The 17,865-nt window shown below is 33.7% G+C and overlaps 2 protein-coding genes across 2 annotated transcripts; both read right to left on the minus strand.

Moving 5' to 3' along the window:
- Nucleotides 1–1,263: 1,263 nt before the first annotated feature.
- On the minus strand, nt 1,264–3,555 carry LOC134702196 (LIM/homeobox protein Awh-like). Its single transcript, XM_063563266.1, has 5 exons — nt 3,329–3,555; nt 2,891–3,063; nt 2,402–2,616; nt 1,755–1,991; nt 1,264–1,410 (listed from the first exon to the last, which is right to left on the minus strand). The coding sequence occupies exons 1-5, from the start codon at nt 3,464–3,466 to the stop codon at nt 1,358–1,360; spliced, it is 816 nt and encodes a 271-aa protein (XP_063419336.1). The 5' UTR covers nt 3,467–3,555; the 3' UTR covers nt 1,264–1,357.
- Nucleotides 3,556–12,392: 8,837 nt separating this feature from the next.
- Nucleotides 12,393–14,757, minus strand: LOC134702195 (LIM/homeobox protein Awh-like). Its single transcript, XM_063563265.1, has 5 exons — nt 14,535–14,757; nt 14,082–14,254; nt 13,363–13,577; nt 12,928–13,173; nt 12,393–12,575 (listed from the first exon to the last, which is right to left on the minus strand). Exons 1-5 carry the CDS (start codon nt 14,670–14,672, stop codon nt 12,523–12,525), a joined length of 825 nt encoding a protein of 274 aa, XP_063419335.1. The 5' UTR covers nt 14,673–14,757; the 3' UTR covers nt 12,393–12,522.
- Between the last annotated feature and the right edge of the window lie 3,108 nt (nt 14,758–17,865).

The following is a 17,865-nucleotide window of genomic DNA, read 5'->3' on the forward strand; positions in this document are numbered from 1 at the left end:
CTTGCAGATGACCTGATAATCGGTACATATCTCCCTCAGGCACGGGAAATAAATGTATAATATCCTCTCAGAATTGGCGTTGTGTCATATCCTCTCAGTTTACGCATTGTGTCATCTCCAATGCATGTAGGTATTGTGTCATATCAAATTCGTGTTGCGAGTATGTGTCATATCCTCTCCATCAAAACTAGTGCACCATCTCCTGATTTTGAACCTTGTAAAGTAGCTTCTAGCAGATTACAGATTATTAAAACAATGATCAAAGCCTAACCTGCATAGAATCATGACCAGTTCCTCTATCAATTAAAATTTAAAAACCGGCAACCAAAAATGTTATTATTTAACAGTCTTTTTTCAGGGTATGTATTTACTTTATACTCAAAAGAGTTTTCCTGTTGAAGAGATCTTTTCTACTGAATTTTACATTTCGTTCATTTGTTGTATTGTAACACCACTGTCCCAGGGTTAGAGAGAGGGTTGGGCTAACATTTTAAACCCCGCCATGAGGAGAGGACAGGGGTGAGGGAGACAGACAGAAAGGGAGTGAGAGAAAGGAGAAAGGGGTAAGAGAAAGGAGAGGAAGGCTGGGAGAAAGGAGAAATAATAAAATATCTCTCCTTTTAAAAAATCATCTAATATTTCAAGAAAAAATATCTCAAAAGGAGATGTTTTATTCTATTGGGAGAAAGGAGAACGGGGGTAGGAGAAAGGAGAAGAGGGTGGGAGAAGGGAGAAGGGTACCACCCTGTCCTCCCCCTCCGCCATAGTCTGTATGTTTATATATATCTGTCCCAAGTCAGGAGCGTGCAATTTAGTGGTTGTTTTTTGTTGCTGTGTTACATATTTTTTTGGGTACACTAATTAGGCTATTAGCTTTCTCGTTTGAATTGTTTTAAATTTGTCATTTCGGGGCCTTTTATAGCCGACTATGCGGAATAGGCTTTGTCCATTGTTAAAGGTCGTACGGTGACTTAATTATAGCTGTTAGTGCAGTCTGTGGGAAGTTGTCTCATTGGTCGCAACCATACCACATTATCTTTTTTATCGACAGATCGATACAGCCCAGTGTTCAATTTAAAGTAAGATTATGGTGTTTGTTTGTGTACTGTATTTTGGTTTTTGGTAATACTGTATTATGTTTGTTTCAATAGTAATGCAATATTGTGGGTTTTATTTGTTGTCTCATCATATAACGTTGAACATGTTGAATGAAAACGAGAATATTCTTTTTATACATTTAATATCAGTTACATTTTCAATAAGTTAACAATATAAATACAAATAAATAACAGTTATATTTACAAATAAAATGTGTGTTCACTTTTTAGCACGTTATATTAGTACGTAGATCTTTGTTTTAGTCGCTGTAAGTCAGGTCATCTAAACTATCAAAGCTGTGTTCTGAGGAACCTACAAAACAAAAAGTAAATACTTATGATTAACAGTATAAACAGTGAATTAGAATAAAAAAAACTTAACACACAAAATTCGACGAGATGGCACCAATACTTCTTGAAGTTCAGTATTGATAATATAATATAGAGAGGATGTGGTCTAGAGCACTTAAAATGAGACCAAGTGATTAGTGTCGTACAAAGTGTAGCAAAGATGCGAGTTCGTTTCCCGTCGGGAAAAAAATAGTCAGCATGAAAATCTATCTCTAACACTGTTCCGTTCAAATGATCAGACTAACGCAGAAAATAAACATTGTATAAAAAAAATTATTTTTTAAAATGGTTAACTAATATACTTACTGCATTCTTTGGGAACTGGCGAGACCGTGTTCATCTGCATATTTCTCTTGGATCGTGATCGTGCGTTTTGGAACCAAACTTGTGCAACACGTCTAGTGACTCCAGCTTGGTCGGCAATGGTATCCAAGTCTTGAGGATCCGGGTTCTGTTCTACATTGAAGTAGGACTGGAAAACATGAATCTGCTCTTCTGTAAAAGCTGTACGCTGTCTCTTGGCTTTACGTTTGCCTAGACGCTCTGAAAATGTAAATCAATATCGTAGAATGTTTAGGACAAACATTGTTTTGCATTTAATATTTTTTTTCTAAATGTGTTGTAAAACAAATTTTCAAATAAAAAATTGATTGTAAGTTATACTGAAATGTGTATGATTTTTGTGGAAAGAGGCGCAGACTTTAAAATACAAGTAAATCAAATATATTTGGAAACAAATCTGCAGGAATATGATGAAAATACAAAAGTTCGCGTTTATAGATATAGGGAGATGTGGTATGAGTGCCAATAAGACTGTGACAACATTACATCCAACTTATTAATATAAATCATTATAGGTCAAGGTACTGTCTTCAACACGGAGCCTTGACTCACACAGAACAGCAAACTATTTTTTACTTAATAAATAAATGCAAAAGAATAAGCAGACTTACCGTCACCAAGTTTGTTGCCTTGTAAAACTTGCAGATAGTGGATCTTGCAGTGCAGTCTGTTGTCATGAAGAGCAAACTGTTCCCCTGTTGAGAGTTGTCTGTTGCAGACACTGCAGCTAAAGCAGTTTAAGTGGTAACAGTTGTCATGTGCTTTCCTGACCCAATCGTCACTGGTGATCGTAACATTGCATTTGGAACACTGTGGACCAAATTCCCTGAAAAATAAAAATAATAAAATTAGTATACAAGTTGATTGAAAATCGCGTCGTAATTGTAAACCTTTTGAATTGATGTGTTTAAGCATTTAAATGTAAATTTATAGGCACAATATGCAAAACTGATGTGTCTTTAAATATATTTCCACTAAATGGGAACTATAAAGACGAAAACACGCGTCATCCAAGGTGGTACCGTCTCAATATTTCGAACTTGTTACTCTTTATAGAGATTATTTCTGTATCGATATAAGTGTACTTATATTATACTTACTCTTTTCTGCAGTAGATGTTTCCCCCTCTGACGTAACAGGTGTTGTGGTTGTCCAGTATGGTATGACAATGTGAGCACCGGAGACAGGTCGGATGCCAGGACTGGTCATTTAGACGGAGGACGTATTGGTCTTCTACAACTCCATTACAGCCGTAGCAAACATGTACAGTAGCCTGTTAATATAAATAGTAGAATAATGAAATACGGAAACATTAGAGTTTTATAAATTAATGATAAAATTTAAATTGAAAACTACTAATTCATTAAGTGGATTGAAATAATATTTATAAAACGAATTTATTATAAAAAAATATATTACAGCAAATAATATATATTAGTGAAATGAAATAATATGTTACTTTATCTAATTGGTAAAATAAAAAATTCTTGTCGGTTCTATTTTCAAATTAACACGGAATAGATAATTTGTATATTTACCGTTGGGAATGTGTATTCAAAAACCGAGTCCGGAGATGAACAGTTTTCATCTTCATAACTTGTACTGCACTGGAATGTAAAATTACCGGAATCTTCAAACTCAAAGCTGTTGTGTGCAATGTCGGTTAAAGTACCCATGGTAGATGTATGTATATACTTGGAGGACTGTTGGATGGAAATGTGATACTTTTGCTGGTGGAATATGGGGTTTTATAGGAAGTTAAAATAGTGTTCACTACTCTCATAGGGGTGAGTACAGTTAACGGTACTGTCAGCGTGGGGTAGGGACACTTTACCTACAGTCTATAGTACTCTCAGCGTGGGGTAGGGACACTTGACCACTACAAACAAAACATCACTGAACATCCCTGATCATTAATCAGTGGTCACCGTTAATTAACTTTTAATTAATACTCAAATGGGAAAGCAATGTATTTTTACATGAAAAAAACATGAAAAAGTTTTAAGAAAATATTACAAAAAATGTTTTCTTACATAATCAATTAATATGTATCATTTAAAATAGTATTTTTAACTTGCAACGGAATTACCTTTTTTTTTAATTACAAATACATGAAATCCCATTAGATTTCGTTTATTATTCTGGAATATTTTATCACAGTGCATATCCAAAATTCAAAAATATATTTTAGTACAGAAAATAGAATCGAATGAATGGCACGACATATCTTTGATACTACAATATATTTTTTTATATAATGTATAGAAATATATATATATATTATATGATATATAGAAATAGCAAAGTTTTCATTATTTATAACGTAATGAAATTGTTTCGAGGCTAATACGGGAATAAACTGTCAAAAGACAACATCAATATTACAAAAGTTAAAAATGTTATGTTTATTTCGCTGACATGAAGAGGCCACATTCTTGGGGGCCCAAGATATAGTGTTTTGTTACATGTCTTTTAAGATATTACCACACCTTATAAGGATTTCGATTTAATCCAATACATGTAATTGCATTGTCCGTAAGCTGCAGCAACAGTTTTCAGTTGGATGAAAATTTTGAATTTTTCCATTTACTCCCAATATAAAATTAATAGAAAGATGATTGCCCACGAGACAACTATCCATCAGATACCATAGAATGAGGTGATAACATCTACGTGCGGCCTGCAAAGAGGAACAAAAATACAAATCATGTTTCGAGTACGGCTTATTCATTTTCATTCTTCAATAAAACTATTTCCTACATTTATATTTTTAAGAAGGCACAATATTTATTTGTAACATTTGAAGATTTGCAAATGGCAGCCGCAAGTTCGAAAAATATTCAATGAAAATTATATCTATCTCTGTTCTTTCAGCAACATAATGTTTTTTTTCCGTTGGGCGTATCCATTATACATACATTACATTGTAAGCACTCTCAATTTTTTTCGATTTAAGAGTTTGAATGTCCCTTTCGTATCATTTGTCTCTCTTTATTCGTGGAGTATCGGTTCACCTCATTTTATTCGTGAAATATCTTTCGCCTCTCTTTATTCGTTTAGTATAGTTTGTCCCTCTTTTAACGTGAAGTATCGTTCGCCGCTCTTTTATCGTGAAGTATCTTTCGCCTCTCTTTATTCGTTAAGTACAGTTTGCCCCTCTTTTATCGTGAAGTATCGTTCGCCGCCTTTTTATCGTAAAGTATCTTTCGCCTCTCTTTTATCGCGAAGTATCGTTCGCCTCTCTTTTATCGTGAAGTATCTTTCGCCTCTCTTTTATCGTAAAGTATCTTTCGCCTCTCTTTTATCGTGAAGTATCTTTCGCCTCTCTTTTATCGTAAAGTATCTTTCGCCTCTCTTTTATCGTGAAGTATCTTTCGCCTCTCTTTATTCGTTAAGTATAGTTTGCCCCTCTTTTATCGTGAAGTATCGTTCGCCGCTCTTTTATCGTAAAGTATCTTTCGCCTCTCTTTATTCGTGAAGTATCTTTCGCCTCTCTTTATTCGTTAAGTATAGTTTGCCCCTCTTTTGTCGTGAATTATCGTTCGCCGCTCTTTTATCGTAAAGTATCTTTCGCCTCTTTTTAATTCGTAAAGTATCTTTCGTCTCTCTTTATTTGTAAAGTATAGTTTGCCCCTCTTTTATCGTGAATTATCGTTCGCCACTCTTTTATCGTTAAGTATCTTTGGCCTCTTTTTATTCGTTAAGTATAGTTTGCCCCTCTTTTATCGCGAAGTATTTTTCGCCTCTCCTCTAACGTAAAGTTTATCGTTTGCTCTTCTTTTATCGTGAAGTATCTTTCGCCTCTCTTTATTCGTGATCTTTCGCCTTTCTTTACTCGTGAAGTATCGTTCGCCGCTCTTTATTCGTTAAGTATATTTCGCCCCTCTTTTATCGCGAAGTATCTCTCACCTCTCTTTATTAGTGAAATATCTTTCGCCTCTCCTCTATCGTAAAGTATCGTTCGCCGCTCTTTTATCGTAAAGTATCGTTTGCCTCTCTTTATTCGTAAATTATCTTTCGTCTCTCTTTTATCGTGAAGTAACAACACCTTATGACTCGGACGACTTTAAAAAACAGTGTCGGATCAACTACTTTTTTATTGTTATTTATCCTACTACATATACACGGGTGTCATTCGGTTTATCGAGAGAAATGGGCGTGAAAGAATATCTAACGGCGGTCAAGTATTGAGAGACGATCGTGAAAGTTCTGGTAACGGATCGTGAAAGGCATTTAATGTACATTCTAGTTCAGAATCTTTGAAAAAATCGCTTAATTTTCAAAACGCGAAACAAATCCGAACAAAAAAATATGTCTGTCAAAATGGTTTAACTTCCTCAACATAACTGTGAAAGAAGATAAAGAAAATATGAAGTACTTTTTGAAAAAACACCAAAGGCGCAATGCGTGTCTATGAAATTAATTAAAAATAACACGCTTTGTGTACCTATAGCGGTCATATTTCAGAATATCATGATATATTTGAAATTTAATCTTTGTTGTATCTGATAGTACAGTAAAATTGGAGTATGTTCTTCCATTAAAAGCGTTAGTTTGTGTATGAAAACCTTGAATTTGTTGAATTTCCATCAAACTTGATCGTGAAAGAATAGGCAACGTATTTTTTCGATCGTGAAAGAGAATACGTGACCAGACTTAATACTAGTAATCAGAAATAAGTTTTTCTATTACAATTTGATAAATCTGCAAGTGGTTGAAGCCTGTAACTATTTTGATAAGGATGAACATTAAAGCTATTATCTTTTTTTTTCTATTCAACACTTTACCTCAAAAGTTAAATAAACCCAACTAATAACGTGTCTAAATAAGTGTGAAAGATTTAGCTCTGTGAATCAGTCTAGTGCACTTCAGGCACACCGTCACTTGTTAGCCAATAATATGGATAGTATGCAACGTTTAAACCAAAATATTATCCATCAAACAAAAATCATAGCAAAAACAGCACATTTCATGTGTAGTTTTGGATTGAACGATAACCAACATTGTGTGGAACAGAACTTTTTAAGTTTTTTATAAACAACGCAGATAAGGATTGATTTAACTATATAGTACATATTATAGAATACCAAAGCACAAATGCTGTAATGTCTTGTTTGCTTTACTTATGATAGTATTTGTGTTGAACGTCTATAATATCAAGGGTTTTATTAGAAGTGTCAAATGCGCTTAAGATTATCAATGTTTCATAAAAAAAAAAGAGGCTATGGTCATATGAACCATGCCATACTGATCTTTACAAATATCCCGCACACCAAATAAATGTGTTCCGATCCTTACAGTGCCTTAGAAACTGACAAATGTAAAAGTTGTGCTTGGCTAATTAATTCGAAACATAAGGCAAAAGTATATGAACCCTAACCGACAGCCAGACATAGACATCTTTCTATCATTTAATAAATCAAACACAATTGAAGTCATCATGGTCATATAAGAAACATGCAGCTAGACATGTACACCATACACGAAACACCTTGTCGCTATTGCATACATGTATATGTTCAAAAGGCCAAACAACATAAAACAAACATTGCCGAATGATGCATGATAATGAGTTCAATGTTAGTTGAAACCTTGCACAAGTCGAAAATATACACCTTACAATCATAACAACAGACAGTTATCATAAAGCTTAACGAATCCTCGATACGGACTTGACCACTAAAATGAATCTTCATCCATGAAATGAGGCAAATTCAGAGTCAGGTGAAACCTGTTTGACGGACATTTAGTTTATAGGATCCAATATATAAAATATGGGTATCCTATAACTCATGATAAGTGAGTACTTCACATGACGATAAAAAAACTTAATCCTACAATCATCCAACTATTTTACAAACAACATGTTCACGAATGCCCAAATAATAATTTTAATGTATTTGCGCGTCTTGCGTACTAAATTATAATTCTAGTACCTTTAATAACTATGTACGCCACTGGGTCGATGCCAATGCTGGTGGACGTTTCGTCCCCGAGGGTATCACCAGCCCCGTATTCAACACTTCGGTGATGACATGAATATCAATAATGTGGTCATTTGATACAAATTTCTTGATTACAAAACTTTGAATTTTTCGAAAAACTAAGGATTACCATAGTCGTATTTGGTACAACTTTTAGGAATTTTGGATCCTCCATGCTCTTCAACTTTTTACTTGCTTGTCTTAATAAATATTTTGATATGAGCGTCACTGATGAGTCTTGTGTAGATGAAACGTACGTCTGGCGTACTGAATTATTATCCTGGTACCTTTGATAACTATTTGTACTTGTACAAATAAAAATTTCCTGTTACCCCGCTTATATCCCGAGAAAGCGATGATATGGGTAGTTTTTATGCGCAGCAGTTCATTTTAGCTCCTCTTTGAGATCCAAACAAAAGTTTCAAGTGCCGGGTGTCACAACTTGCAGTATACACTAACATACATTGGTGGATAATATAAATTTTCTTTTTTGGCGACTGCACTATGGTCTACAGTGACATCGGAAGTTGCGTGGCACCAAATCAACATTACAGGTAAGCAGGGGCGGATTTAGGCGGGGGCGTGGCGGGCGTGCGCCCCCCCCTAAAATTTGCAAAGCATAGGTTGACTTCAACATATTTAAGTATCAGAAGAGACCATTCAATCTAAGATTTATTTGATAACTATATCATTTCAAAATATAAAATTGATCCAATTTTTATGGTCTTTAGATAAGAAAATAAACTATTGTATGGAATAATGCTAATCATAAAAAAATATTAAACGTTTGATTTATATTTCGCGCTTCATTCTGAAACACGCACTGTCAGCAACATGAACGTCTTCGTAGCATCAGATCTTTCACGATCCTTTTCACGATCTTCAAAAATGCGGTACGTGATCTTTCACGATCCAAAAAATCAATTTTGTGTGAATAGTTCTTTATTTACCAAGTTTCAGATTATATTTATACAAAATAACTATGAGAACCGTTTAATTAATTCAAATACAATGCCCTTATTTTGATAAACGTAGTTTATTTAGTCGAATTTGTGAAAAAATCGTGTTTGTTTACATTTTTTATGTCATTGAAATGTCGAGAAGCAATCTGCCTTTTGTCGTTTTGTAATAACTGTGTACTTTTGAAACTTGATATTCTGACATACTGATCATACTGTTGAACCATTTTGACAGACAGTTTTATTTTGTCGTAAATGTGTCTGTGTAATTAATTAAATTAGAATATTTACTGATCTTTAATATGTCTTCTCGATTAAATATCTTTCACGATCCGTTACCAGAACTTTCACGATCGTCTCTCAATACTTGACCGCCGCTAGATATTCTTTCACGCCCATTTCTCTCGATAAACCGAATGACACCCGTGATATACATCTATTATATGTAATACTATACAATCGTTATACATATCATAATATGCAATATCGCCGCGATATAGCTATTTTGTGCTCATGCGGCGTAAAGCAACCAACAATCAATCAATCAATATATATGCAATATTCAAAAGTAATAAAGTCCAAACAACACTACACATATGCAACCTCTTACACATTAAGGTATAATCGCCTATAGATTTTTTTTATCTTTTCTTATTTTAAAGTCCATTTTAAGTTATATATTTTATTTTCGGCGTGGCTTGGTATTTATACATCCCGCTATTGTGTTATTGAACTATGGACTTTTCTGTTATTCTTGTCTCTTATCTTGCTTATATACTTTGTCTATATGTAAGGCGTCAAAGTATAGGAAATTTGAGGACATCTGAGCAAAAATGAAAGCAAAGGCCATTTGAGCGGGACAGATAATGATAGAAATGACGAAGGAGTATTTCCTTCGTTCACAGATATAAAATGTTGCCCCTGCGCACCACAAGGAGGCGGAAGTTTGTTATAGAAATAATAAATGAGAGGCGGAGTTTATAATGCACACAGTGTACATCATAATTGAAGGGAAAAACAGCCCTTTCATAAAAGTAACCAGACAATGGCATTATTAACAAGTCAGTTCGTGATTGAAATTTTAATCACAGGCTTACCATTACACTACCATTAACTAGCCAGAACTCGTGTAAAATTAATCGGAAGTAAAATAAAAATAACATAGTAATAATTATTTTAAAATTTGGTCTCTCTCTTCTTACTTTCTTATACAAATATTTTCTTTATTCATATAAAAGTATCACAGGAAATTTTGCTCAAATGTCCTATTATATCATCCTGGCAAATTTAATATTCCGGTGCTCAAATGTCCTATTATAAAATCCAGGCTATCATTCCGGTGCTCAAATAACAAATTTTGTGCATTTTATATTTTCGCTCAAATGTCCCTTGACAGTGTCTACATCATGTATAAGCCGTTTTAGATTTTTTGTTGGAATAGTTTGCGTTTACAGTGATTAAGATTAAAATAAAATGTTGACTGCTGCATCCCAAATCTTGACATTTTACCTATTGTTATTGTATGTTTTGCTCACTCATTGTTGTTAATGTAGATATCTATGCGACTGTCATACAAGTAACTATAAACCAGGTTTAATCAATCGTTTTCTACGAAAGGAAATGCCTGTCAATCATAGCATTATCAATTATCCATGAAAATTTCAGAGACACTCGAATAGACAGACATGTAAACCTAAATATTCATTCCAATAACCAAAAATAATTGACATATTGGATGATCTCATGTGTTCCTGAAGGGTAAGACTCTTCTCCTCTGAAATTACTGGGCCAATAACTGAATGTTCCATAGGGTATCTAGTTTGTAAACCTTAATGATTCCATAAACCAAAAATAGTCGACCTTTTGCTTATAGTATACAAGACACAGACCAATCCCTTAAAACTTCATATAGACCCAATATAATGAATCACGAAAAGGAAGCAAGGTCAGACGTACCCTGCCAGACAAACATGTTCACCTTACATTTATAAAATGCATCTAATATAGATGACCTTACAGCAGACATAATAAAAAATATAGTAGCATAATAATTAAAAAAAACGACCAATAAGCAACAAAACGACATTAAACAATGAACTGCACAGATAAAGGTCACGGTCAGACGAAATCTACAACACAAACATGTACACCTTACAATTATTCCATGTATTAAACAAATATATCATATATCTAATTATTCTGCTGCTTACAATATCTGAGAAACGGCCATATTCACGTAACTGTGATCATATTAACGATGAACGAAATGATACTCATAATAAGTGGTTCTTAGTTATTTTATTTATATTTACTGTGTTCGTTCTTAGACCCAATGTGGTGGCGAGCTATCGTCGTCGACGTTTACTATTCCAAGAATATTCTCCTCTGAAACGACTGAGCCAAATACCTTCAAGCTTTAACTGAATGTTCCTTAGAATATCTAGTTTTTAAACTGTATCTGAAGATTTGATCCAACACAAAACATGGGTGCCATGGCTATTTTTAGAACACAGGGGGTTAAATGCAGTTTAGGTCTATATAAAAACAAAACATTTAGAGGAAATTTGACATGGAGTAAAACTGTTCAATATTTCGAGATCTATATCAGCCATCAGACGAACCGAACAACCCAATTTTTGGTTGCATCCACTAAATTGGTAATTTTAGGGAAATTTTGCAGTTTTTGGTTGTTAACTTGAATACAGTTAAAGGAAGAGATAAACTGTAAGCTGCAATAATTTTCAGCAAATAAGATATTAAAAAGGTTAATATGAACAAAATTGTTATTTGACCCCCATAAGGAGGTATCATAATGGCCCTTTAAAGACAATTTTGTTCATATTTACGACCATTTGGAAATCTTTTTCTTTGAAACTACTGGGCCTAATACTTCTAAACTTTTACTGAATGCTCCGCAATGTCTCTTGTGAATAAATTGTATCTGAAGGTTTGATCCTTCATCAAACATGACGGTCATTCCTAAATATAGAGGTCATTCCTAAATATAGAACATAGGGATCAAATGCAGGTATTGTTTTAGATCTCAAAATTAAAGCATTTAGAGCAACCCAACATGTTTAACAGGCGAAAATCTATCAGCAGTGAACTTTCAACCGAACCGAAAAACCCATTGTTATGTTGCTGCCACTAAATTGATAAATATTGTAATGTTTGGCGATTATCTTGAATATTATAGAAGTTAAATATAAACTGTTATAACGTCTTAAAAGGTTCAGCGAAGTAAGATCTACAAAATAGTTTATAATTGTAAATTGACCTCTTTTCGCAAAATTTTCGCCCTTTCAAGACGATTTAACATTCTTTGTATATCTTGAATAAACTTTAAAAAATTGTTTGCTATGAAACTGCTGCACTGTTTAGCCTAACTAGAGATGAATGAGTTTCTGAGTATCTAGTACAAAGTTTGCATTTTATTCCCTTGCACGTCACGGCACACTCTAAACTAAATTTTATATTTTGTTCTTATGTTGTACTGTTATGCCACTGTCCCAGGTAAATGGGGGGGGGGGGGGGATCCCGCCACATTATGTATTTATTGTCTCATTGGCACTCATACCACATCTTTATTTTTCCATCCATTGTGGTTAGCATCACATTTTCATGAACATTATTCATAGGAAAAATAAAACAAGTATTTCTATTTCTACATTTTATATAAGATACATCATCGATAACAATATAAATACAAATAAATAACAGTTATTTACAAATAAAATGTGTGTTCACTTTTTAGCACGTTGTATCATTCGTATGATTTAGATCTTGGTTTCAATTGCTGTAGGTCAGCTCATCTAAACTGTCAAAACTGTGTTCTGGGGAACCTGCAAAACAAACAAAATATAAGTTTTAGTATAGTATAAAGAATAATTTTATTATTATAAAAAATAAAAATATAAACTGGATAAATTGTGCAAAGGCCACTTTAAAAGAAAAGTCTATTTGCGGAGTTGACAATGAAATACTATTTAGCCAGTATAATACAAGATCTATGTGTTCTTAACTTGTATTCAAATGATTCAGATTTATTTGGTAATATGTATTAAAATGAATCCAATTTACTGTTAATTTCGTATTAAAATGAATCCAATTTATTTGGTAAGACTGTATTAAAATGAATCTAATTTATTTAGTAATACTGAATTAAAATGAATCCAATTTATTGTTAATACTTACTAGATTCTTTCGAGACAATCGATGCTGGAGATCCCATAGAACTTTGAATATTTCTCTTGGACCTTGCACGTGCATTTTGGAACCAAACTTGTGCCACACGTCTTGCGACTCCAGCTTGTTCTGCGATGGTATCCAAGTCTTGTGGCTCTGGGTTCTGTTCCACATCGAAGTAGGATTGAAAGATATGGACCTGATCATCTGTGAAAGCTGTACGCTGTCTCTTGGATTTACGTTTTCCAAGGCGCTCTGAAAAAGATGATACATATATTTAGCTTGGATATTTGTCTTCGACTGTGCAGAATTTAGATTATATTCCTTTTAAAAGGTACTAAAATGTTACTTTAATTTATATTATTATGATTGGTTGTTAATAAACTGAAAATAATGTTTTAATAAATTTTATCATAATTAAACGCAAATTATAAGGACACCTACCATCGCCAATTCTGTTGCCTTGTAAAACTTGTAGGTAGTGGATCTTACAGAGAAGTCTGTTGTTATGTAGAGCAAATTGTTCCCCTGTAGAGAGCTGTCTGTTGCAGATGTCACAGTTGAAACACGCCAAGTGGTAACAGTTGTCGCGTGCTTTCCTGACCCAGTCGTCACTTCGGATCCCTACGTTGCATTTGGTGCATGGTATGCAAAATTCACTGAAAAATACAAAAAAAAAATAATAATTATTAAGTATTAATGGTTTATATATATATATATACACATAAAAAGATATGAAAGGAATGATTATCAAGCTACCTACAAAACCAGGTTCAGGCCACTATTTTCTACATATTAGGAGTACCAAGTCAGAAATAGGACAATTATTATCCATTCGTTTGATGTTTTTAGAGTTTGATTTGGAGATTTGATTTCCGTTTGATTTATTCACGTATTTGGATGATTTTTTTATGATTTTTTTTTACATGTGACTTCCAAGTATAGAAACTGTTATCATAGTAAGGATGGTGAGAACAGTCATATTAGTTTGCAGACTTTGGGATTTCAGGTTTCGTTTATTCAAATATCTTCTTCTTGCATACCCTGTTATGTCTGGTTGTGTCGACTTTAAAATAAAATTTTAGGATATAGACACAGATGGATTTCGCTTCATCTAACCAAATTCAGCTAAAGTAACAGAAGAGTTCTTATTGTATACTTACTCTTTACTGCAGTAGATGTTTCCCCCTCTGACGTAACAGGTTTTGTGGTTGTCCAGTATGGTATGACAATGGGAACACCGGAGACAGGTCGGATGCCAGGACTGGTCATTTAGACGGAGGACGTACTGATCTTCCACAACTCCATTACAGCCATAGCAAACATGTACAGTAGCCTGTCAATGACAATGAGTAATTTATATTAAAATTACTTTTAAAACAGAATAGAAATATGCATTTATATGTTGATAATTTGGATAGAAATAATATGAATATAAAAGAAATAATTCAAGAAAACAAAAATACCAGAGTTCTCAGTTTCTTCAAGTAACTGTTATATTTACAAATGAAAATTATAATTAAAACTTTAAAATAAATTACACGTCGTTTAACCTTTTTTTTGTAAATATTTATAGATTGATAATCAATATAAAATATCAGTATGTTTTCACTTACCGTTGGAAATGTGTATTCAAAAACCGAGTCCGGAGATGAACAGTTTTCATCTTCATAACTTGTGCTGCACTGGAACGTAAAATTTCCGGAGTCTTCAAACTCAAAGCTGTTGTGTGTAATGTCGGTGGATATGCCCATGATTGTTGTTGGAAGTAAGGTTGATAGGAAATGTGATACTTTTGCTGGTGGAAGAAGGGGTTTTATAGGAAGTTAGAATAGTGTTCACTACTCTCATAAGGGTGAGTACAGTTAACGGTACTGTCAGCGTGGGGTAAGAAAACTTGACCACTACAAACAAAACATCACTGAACATCTCTGATCATTAATCAGTGGTCACCGTTAATTAACTTTTAATTAATACTCAATCAGGAAACAAGATCTTTAAACTTTCTAAACATTATGAATTTAAACGTAAATAAACTGAATTTACCGTAATCGTAATATTTAATCATATTTCAAATTGTTTCCCCTAAAATTGAACATTTAAAAAAAAAAAGTACACAAACGATAATGATGGATAAGATCTTATAATGTTAAATAACCGATTCTTAATTTACATCATATAGTAGGAAAAATTCAGGAATTCACATAATTTCAAGGTTTATTTCTAAATAATTAGTTTGGCTTATTGAGATATATTCAAACTTTATAAAGAAATAAAGCTAATTTGTTTTATTTCAGTAAGAAGTGTGCGTTTTAAGCACATGCAAATTTGTTAGTATCAACAGTCCAATTCAAAGAATGACTCAAATATTTAACTATAAGAAAAGAGTTAAAATTTTATTAATCCACAATACTTAATTTTCTAAATGACACGTGGACCACAATACTTTTTATGTCAGCATCGAATTGGTACTATATGAACCATGTATACACTATATGGACCATGTTTACGCTATCTGGAGCATGCATACACTATCTGGACCAAGTATACCTAATCCGGAGCATACATACACTATCTGGACTATGCAAACGATATCTGGACAATGTATACGTTACCAGGAGCTTGTAGACGCTGTCTGGACCGTGTATACCTTAACCGGACAATGAATGCACTATCTGGAACATGCATACGCTATCTGGACAATGTACACCTAATCCTGACCATGTAAACGCTATCTGAACCATGCATACCTAACCTGGAGCATGAATACACTATCTGGAACATTCATACGCTTTCTGGACCATGTATACCTAATCTGGACGAAGTATACGTTATCAGGAGCATGAATACGCTGAATACGCTATCTGGACCATGTATACCTAATCTGGACCATGTATACGTTATCTGGACCATGTATACGCTTTCTGGACCATGTATACGTTAGCTGGACCATGCATACGCTTTCTGGATCATGTATACCTAATCTGGACCATGTATACGTTATCAGGACCATGTATACGCTTTCTTGATCATGTATACCTAATCTGGACTATGTATACGTTATCAGGACCATGTATACGCTTTCTTGATCATGTATACATAATCTGGACCATGTATACCTAATCTGGACCATGTATACGTTATCTGGACCATGTATACGCTTTCTGGATCATGTATACCTAATCTGGACCATGTATACGTTATCAGGACCATATATACGCTATCGGTTATCTTGAGTATGTTTACGTTATCAGGACCATGTATACGTTATCAGGACCATATATACGCTAAATGGACCATGCATACCTAATCTGGAACATGCACACGTTATCAGGACCGTGTATATACGTTATCTGGAGCATGTATACGCTTTCTGGGACATGTATACGCTATCTGGAGCATGTATACGCTATCTGGACCATGAATACCTAATCTGGAACATGCACACGTTATCAGGACCGTGTATATACGTTATCTGAAGCATGTATACGCTATCTGGACCATGCATACGTAATCTGAACCATGTAAACGTTATCTGGAGCATGTATATGCAATTTGGACCATGCATATGTTATATGGATCAAGACGTATCTTTAATTTCAAGGTTGTTTTTTTTACTATTTTCGGGTGGTGTTGTATGTTGAACCGGGTCAAAGGTTTTGGCTTATTTATTTTATCATTGTCATACATGCAATATGTTTATACAAAAAAAACCTGTTTTTAATTCACACAGCTTTGCAAAAAAAAAAAACACCATAATTTATATAAGCAACAAAACGATAAACCGAATTAATATAACCAGCCATCAATAATAAATTAGTACTACAGTTGAATGTCGTAACTTATGTGGTTTTATGCATATAATCCCATTTTCATATTCAGTGTTAAGTCCACGAAGAAAGTGATGATTTAGAAATGAATACCGAGCACGGGAGTTGAAGTTCAAATTCAAATCCTACCCACATTATACATGCAGACCATATTAAAAAAAAACACACAGCTAAGGACGTGAGAGATGACTGTCTTATGTTGAAGTATACAATGAAATCTACAGATGCTTCGGTCATTTGTGTCGTTGAACTCTCTAGACAGTTACGTTTGACCAATGTCTCTTTTTTCAGATCCCAACATCCTTAGTACTTAAATGGAGGTCTAAAGTTTCATCATGTTCTAGGTAGAACTTTAAATTGACATTTCCCGCTAATATCTCGTACATGCGATATGTATAAGTAAGTTGAGAGTCTGATTGGTTATGGGTAAGAATATGGGTCCGTGTATATGCTTGTAACATAATACGGCAAGTTTTTACGTGACAATCTGCTTAATAGTTCGTTTTTTTGAAGAAAAAAACATGGTTTAATATAAAGATTGATATGTTATTCGATTAAAAAGAATCATGACGTACTTTTCCTTGCACCTTCATGTATAGATAGGCGGAGCTTGGACTGTCGTGGTTAAATCTGATTTGTTTTAATGTTAAACCATGATTGAAACTCCGCCACTTTGTGAAATGCAGAAACAGCCAGTTAATAACACTAAAGTAGTTTTCTGTATTTTATTGCACGTTAATATTCTATTAGTTCAAACAATATTTTATTTAAATAAATTTAATTGGGCAACAGGCATAGCCTATGTAAGCCCTCTCGACAATACAAGGTACAATATATTACATTCAAACAAAGCAACACATACACAAACATAGTGACAAAACAGAATATTTTTTTTCAAAAATACCTCTTAGCTGACTGGAATGATGTTTCAAATAGTTAACTCAGATCAAAAGTATGACTATGTATGTTCTATTGTATTGCATTGTAATAAATGGTATTGTATCATTGCATTGTATTGTTTTTTTTTACTGTATTGTAAAATTGTACTTTATTGTAGTGTATTACAAAACTATACATATTCAATTATAGTTACAAATAGCTGGTTTTTTTCCATTCT

The sequence above is a fragment of the Mytilus trossulus genome, unplaced genomic scaffold (assembly GCF_036588685.1).
Source record: "Mytilus trossulus isolate FHL-02 unplaced genomic scaffold, PNRI_Mtr1.1.1.hap1 h1tg000424l__unscaffolded, whole genome shotgun sequence".
Taxonomy (NCBI): domain Eukaryota; kingdom Metazoa; phylum Mollusca; class Bivalvia; order Mytilida; family Mytilidae; genus Mytilus; species Mytilus trossulus.

Excerpts from the sequence above, each read along its gene's own strand:
- LOC134702196 (XM_063563266.1), bottom strand. The coding sequence starts at position 3,466 with ATGGGTACTTTAACCGACATTGCACACAACAGCTTTGAGTTTGAAGAT. Across the intron at positions 2,617-2,890 it reads AACATCTACTGCAGAAAAGA|GGAATTTGGTCCACAGTGTT; the intron begins GTAAGTATAATA and ends TTTATTTTTCAG. Across the intron at positions 1,992-2,401 it reads AGGCAACAAACTTGGTGACG|AGCGTCTAGGCAAACGTAAA; the intron begins GTAAGTCTGCTT and ends TTACATTTTCAG.
- LOC134702195 (XM_063563265.1), bottom strand. The coding sequence starts at position 14,672 with ATGGGCATATCCACCGACATTACACACAACAGCTTTGAGTTTGAAGAC. Across the intron at positions 14,255-14,534 it reads TTGAATACACATTTCCAACG|GCTACTGTACATGTTTGCTA; the intron begins GTAAGTGAAAAC and ends TGTCATTGACAG. Across the intron at positions 12,576-12,927 it reads GATTGTCTCGAAAGAATCTA|GTTCCCCAGAACACAGTTTT; the intron begins GTAAGTATTAAC and ends TTTGTTTTGCAG.